Source organism: Myxine glutinosa, chromosome 3, assembly GCF_964187855.1.
Source record: "Myxine glutinosa chromosome 3, kmMyxGlut1.1, whole genome shotgun sequence".
Taxonomy (NCBI): Eukaryota; Metazoa; Chordata; class Myxini; order Myxiniformes; family Myxinidae; genus Myxine; species Myxine glutinosa.
Window position 1 is genome coordinate 34395785 of NC_136263.1, and position 6426 is coordinate 34402210.

Consider the following 6426-nt stretch of genomic DNA (forward strand, 5'->3'; position numbering starts at 1 on the left):
GGATAGACGTCTCAACCAACCGCATGACTCCCCATGTCGTATGCAATCAGTATGTGATCAGATCCCGGCAACTCTTCCTGATGACCTAGAAAGAGTAGGATATCACAGCAAGTGTTATAAGCACTTTGTCCGCCACTTTCATCGTCTGGGAGATGATACAGAACCAGGGCCATCAACCTCATCATGGCATCACTCTCCTCGTAAACCAGGAGGTTCTGCTGAACCCATCTTCCCGCCAGAGTGTATATTTTGTGAGAAAGTTGAGACCAAAGATGCTCATCGCAATACTGAGAGGCCTACAACCTTCCCATCCTTTAAAAACAAAGAAAATGCATGGGAGCAAATCGAAACACGGGCTGAGAAAATGGGTCTCTATCGACTCCATCGAAAGGTGAAAAACAAAGACCTCTTTGCATGTGAGGCCAAACACCATCCGTCATGTTTTAAAGCTTTCCGCACAGCATTCTACAACTATGAGCGTGCGATTCACAGAGCCGAAGCACCAAAGGAGCAGGCTTGCATGTCAGCCGCCCATGAAAAGGCATTCAACTCAGTACTGGAACACATTCAAACCCAGGTCATCCAGCAGAATAAAGTTCTACAGCTTTCTTCCTTGCGCTTGCTCTATGTCGAGGAACTGAAACTGAATGGATATGAGAACTCAAATTATCGGTCAGAGAAACTACTGAAACGCCTACAGAATGACCCAATCAAGGAGCATATCCATTTCACGAAGGTTGATCATGACAAATGTGATGTCATTTCTTTCTGGCTTGTGCACAGCTCAAACATAACAGTTTCCAATGCTCTCGCACGAGCATTCACACTCGGAAGCACAAACAAGAACCAAAATGTTGCCCTCCAACTTCGCCAGGGTATTCTACAGGCTTTCAGAGAGTGTAAAGACCAACCATGGCCACCAACAGCTGAAGACATGGAGCTCAATCCTGAAGACATCCTACCTCCAGACCTTGTCCGCTTTCTCAGCGTGCTAATGACTGGCAAGGAGGGCATCGAGACAGAAAAGGTGAAGCGTCTGGTCTTCTCCATTGGACAAGATCTGTGCCGTGCAGTGTCAGATGGAAAATGGAAGTTACCAAAGCACATTCTCCTCTGTGTGACTGTAAGGCACCTGTTCCGAAGCAAACAGCTCACCACAATACTACACAGGCTTGGACACTCTGAGAGCTACGATTTCGCCTTGGAGTTGGAAACTGCTCTCGCCAAGGTCCTGGATGAAGTCTCAACTTATCGTACACCACAAATTGTGACAGGAGAGGGCAACCTTGTATTCCACTGTGAGTGGGACAACTTGAATAAAACCACTACCAGTGTGCACGGCAGCAACATTGTAAACAGTGCTGGAGGAATCATGGTGCAGGAGGTCAAGCCCGGGTTCGAGAGCAGCAAGGACCGAATGCTACCTACCATCAATAGGTCACAACAGCGTAGCCTGAAGGTCGACACACCAAAAACTCTCCCACCCTTGCACTTTACTCGCGTTGGCCCGAAGTTCCCTGAAGGCTCATCATTCACACCGCCAGCAGAGAATGACACAGTCTATGCCACTACGATGCAAGAGTACTACATCTGGCTCTTCATCAGATACATCGGAAGCTGTGGCCTGCAGCCTGTGCCTGGGCTAGGGGGTTTCACCTCTGCAACTGGTTCTCCCCCACCCAGCAAATCAACAGTCGACTACTGCACGCCTATCCACCAACCGATCACAGACAACGCAGTTGTTCGTGAGCTACTGAAGCGTTCCGAGGCAGCAACTGCTGAGGTGGGTCAGAGATGGGTCCTGAATACATTTGATCTGGGTGTCTGCATGAAAGCCCTTCCCATCATCTGGCGCTGGCCAAATGAATTTGCTAGTCATGTAGTAACGATTGGACCCTTCCACACATCCATGAACTACATCGGGATGCTCACTGGACACAAGATGCGTGGTTCTGGATATGCAGAGATTCTCTTTGAGGCACAACTAGTAACAAGTGGATCTCTCAAAGGTGTTCTCAGTGGAAAGGCCTACGCAAAGTCCCTCTTTTGCCTCAAAACAGTGTGTGAGGCAATGGAGAGGCTGTTGATGGAGAGATTCACTGAGGAGGAGAACATCATGATCTCTGACCCTGCTGTGCTTCTCAGAATGACCCAGTCTTGCAACCGAGAGCACCTCGATGAAGCCCTCAAAGACCCCTCAACTCTACTCCTCATCAAAAAGTACCATGCCTTTGAGGAAAAGGTGCGCAAGGGCCACCTGGGGAAGACAGCTGCCTTCTGGATGTCGTTCATTACCCACTGCCATCTTGTCTTCATGCTCCTCCACTCTGTGAAGACCAACAACCTCCAGCTGTTTCACAAGTGTAACGGAGAGATGGCAGATATCTTCTTCGCCTTTGACGGACACAACTACTCCAGGTTTGTGTAGCATACATGGTAAAATGTATAACCATCACTGAGTAGATTTTAATTGATACTTGGGTTCATGTATTATGAGAGGAGCTATTCCAATAAATGTCTACAGTATTTCCCTCTCTGTACTTTACAGATATCTGACTTGGCTGGAAGTCCACCTGACAAATCTGGAAAGCACGCACCCAGGGGCCAAGGACCTGCTTACTATGGGTGCAATCGCAGTGGCTCGCTCGATGATACCAGGGGCACTCAGTGCTGTCGACAAGACAATGGAAGAAACGTTCATGCGCTTTGCTAAATCATCAGGTACATCATTTTCTTTCAGTACATTATACATTTGAAACTGTAGAAACCAGCTTTATATGATGTAAACTGCTCTTACAAAACATTTCCCTTTTAATGATTGGGTTATGCAATTAAAATATGTTCACTTTTCAGGTGGCTTTGCTGGCCTGTACAGTCAGTTTGGGGCATACCAGAGATGGTGCCGAACAACCACAGCACGGGCACAGTTCTATGAAAAGACCCTTGAGATGGTGGATCTCATCGATGACCCAGACTGCCCAAGAGCAGGGAGACATCGTGAACTAGAGAAGGCAGAGATCAGAAAAGGCGAGGAGGCCGTTCAGCGAACCCTAACTACTATCAAGAACTTCACCAATCCGTTCACCATCATTGATAAGGACAAACTCTACTGCCTGGCCTCTGGTGCTCCCGTCCCCATGGATGTTGAGATGGATGTGTTACAAGCAGAAGCTGTGGGGAAAGCTGCGAAAGCTGACTTCATCAGGCGCCTGGAAAGCGGAGAACCTGAGAGCTTCTTCAACCCAATCAAGAGAAAGAAACTCAAGACCATGGAGGCTAGTAACAAGAAGATCACACTAACATCCTCACAGGGCAAGGTAAGGATGTAATCCAATACCCAAGTGCTTTTGTATTTTATGTTGTATTTTTAAATGGCGTCCTGTACATGCTATATTGAGATACAAGATTGAACTCCAAATTTGTTTATTAAAGACAGTGCACATCAATGAACAATGTAAAGATTGTAAATATGCCAATTTATAGCACATGAATAATTTTCACCTGTAGTCCTTCCTGTAGTACATATCAACCAATCACCATTTATCATTCCAGGTCATCCAGTATCAGGAGCAAAGCAACCTTGCATTCCTGCTCCTTGTCAAGTCTCAGAGTCAAGATGAGCCATTAGACCTGGGAGAACTCATGAAGTACTGCCTGATGCCAGTGCCTCCTAGCCTTGGGACACCAGATGGGTTCTTCTGCAAAACCAACAAAGCCTCCATTCTGCACTACCTTTTAGAGGACACCACACCACAAGATCTGCAATACCCCAAGGATGCCCTGTTCATCCAGGATGGAATGGCGCTGCTGCATACCCTTGCCAACCTTCCCCCAACATGTGGTGAGATATGCTTGCAGGTGCTTGATCAGATGGTGGCCAAGCAGCACTTTCTGTTCTCCACTGACAGTTACCATCCTGAGTCAATCAAAGCGCAGGAAAGGCTGAGGCGGGGCAGCTCAGAGAAGATCATTCTGGCTGGACCAGCAACCAGGAAGCCATATGACTTCAAAATGTTCCTTGCAAATGACGACAACAAAAAGCAGATGTGCCAGCTTCTTCTGAAAGTGTGGAGTGGACAAGAGGCAGCTACCAGGCTGGAGAGAACAGAGATGGCTGTGCTGATCGTGGAGGGGAAGGCCCACCAACTTGCCTCAACGAATGGCAAGGTAAAATTGAAAGCCCTTCGTGAATGGCGATTCAATTTGTAATTTTTCCTGAAAAAAAGGTGATTACCTGTGATGTTTGTCTAGATCTGAAACTGGCAGTGACTGGTGATTGAAATGCGGTGCCTTTTTGTGTTTCAGGTCGAGGTACGTGAACTCCCCACGATCTACAGCAACCAGGAAGAGACTGATACCAGGGTGGTTCTGTACCTCCATCATGCTGCTACCATCGGATACAAGAACGCTGTAGTCAGAACACCGGACACAGACATCCTCCTGATCCTGCTCCACCATGCCCACAACATCAAGCTGACGGTGTACCTGGATACAGGGTCAGGGAAGCATCGCCAACTTGTCAACGTCTCTGAGCTGGCAGAATCCCTGGGAGAGGACTACTGTGCCACTCTCCTGGGGTACTATGTGTTCAGCGGAGAAGACTGCACCAGTGCCTTCAAAGGGAAGGGAAAAGTCGGGCCCTTGAAAAAGCTGGAGAAGAATCCCAGGTTTCACAGGGCATTCGGTGAACTGGGTGACAACTGGGATGCCAACCCTGAGGTGGAGAGGCAGTTAGAAAAATTCACCTGTGTGATGTACGGCCAGAGTCGCGAGTCATCAGTGGACATTGTCCGTGCCAAGCTGCTACGAAAAATGGTGGGAGAGGACAAGACCCTCACATCCAAGTCCAAGGTTGATCTGGCTCGCCTTCCTCCATGCCAGTCTGCCCTGAAGCCGCACATCCAGCGTGTGAACCACCGCGTAGCATTGTACAAAAGAGCCGATCAACCTATCATCGAAAAGCCAAAACCTTATGAGGAGCAAGGATGGATAAGGACTGATGAAGGACTGTTGAAACCAATGTGGTCCAGTGGTCCCATCCTACCAACCTCACTGGTGGATCTTCTGAACACAGGAGAGCACGAAGAGGAGGAGGAAGAGGAAGGAGAAGAAGAGTTTGACTCTGACGATTTCGATGAAAATGATGATGACTGACTCAGTGTAGAATCACTAATGCTAATGATGTTTATCTAAAACAAGCAAGAGAAGAGTGGTCACATTGAGTGCTAGGACTATTTTGACAGTTGTAATATTTAGAAAAATAAAACTTTGTGTTAACGTCTGTGTAGACGGACCTTAATATGAGTCTATTATTTCGTAAAACTGTGATTATTTTGTAAATAAAGCACTAATTAGCATACTAGTATACCATAGACACATGTAATCATGTTATGAATAGTTCTATCATGATCTATGCCCTTCAAAACATGGGTCTAGACACCTTCATTTTTCAATTATCTGCAATATTGGCTGAGATATGTCAAAAATCGTTTTTTTGATAATGGCAGCAGTAATTTGCATAAAAATGGTATGTGGGACATTTTCTCAGCTTGGGGCCATAGCTAGTCATTTTCTACACATTTTTTCCAATCTAGAAACACTGATTAGAAGTATATCTCCGGGAGGTGCAGGGGACCTAGTCTTCCTACTAGACTAAAACAGATCACAAAGACAGCCTTCTTTCACCTAAAAAACATCGCCCGTCTCCGCTCATCCCTCTCCTCCACGGCTGCAGAAACCCTCATCCACGCCTTCATCATCTCCCGTCTGGACTACTGCAATAGCCTCCTCTATGGTTCACCCTCAACAATCACCAATAAACTCCAATACATTCAGACCTCCGTTGCCCGTCTACTCACCCATTCCCGGACCCGTGACCACATCACCCCCGTCCTTTACAAGCTTCACTGGCTCCCCATCTCCCAGAGAATCCAGTACAAAATCCTCCTCTTGACCTACAAAACCCTCCATAACCTGGCCCCATCCTACCTGGCTGACCTCCTCTCCAGACACACTCCCACCCGCAACCTCTGCTCTGCTGGTACCAACCTCCTGACCCCCCCCCCCCCCCCATCCGGACCAAATTCAGATCCTGGGGGGACAGGGCCTTCTCCATCGCTGCTCCCACCCTCTGGAACTCACTACCTCACACCATCAGAGACTCCTCCTCACTCACCACATTCAAAACATCACTCAAGACCCACCTGTTCAGCACTGCATTCAACATTCAACCCACAGCATTTAACCCCTGACTATCAATTCTCCTTCTCCCTCCTTTTGCTTTAAATATTTTCCTATTGATTCTTGTTTTTTGCAATTGTTGTTTTCATGTTTTGTTATGCATTATGTTTTGCACTCTGTCAAAGCGCCTTTGGGCTTCATGAAAAGCGCTATACAAAATAAATGAATTATTGGCGCTGAGGAAGC

General features: G+C 47.2%; 1 protein-coding gene across 1 annotated transcript; it reads left to right on the top strand.

The window, feature by feature from the left end:
• The first annotated feature begins 840 nt into the window (after positions 1-840).
• LOC137432577 (uncharacterized) lies at positions 841-5309 on the top strand. The gene is made up of 5 exons (XM_068124617.2): positions 841-2418; positions 2549-2721; positions 2854-3317; positions 3553-4167; positions 4306-5309. Exons 1-5 carry the CDS (start codon positions 935-937, stop codon positions 5152-5154), a joined length of 3585 nt encoding a protein of 1194 aa, XP_067980718.2. The 5' UTR covers positions 841-934; the 3' UTR covers positions 5155-5309.
• The last annotated feature ends 1117 nt before the right edge of the window (positions 5310-6426 follow it).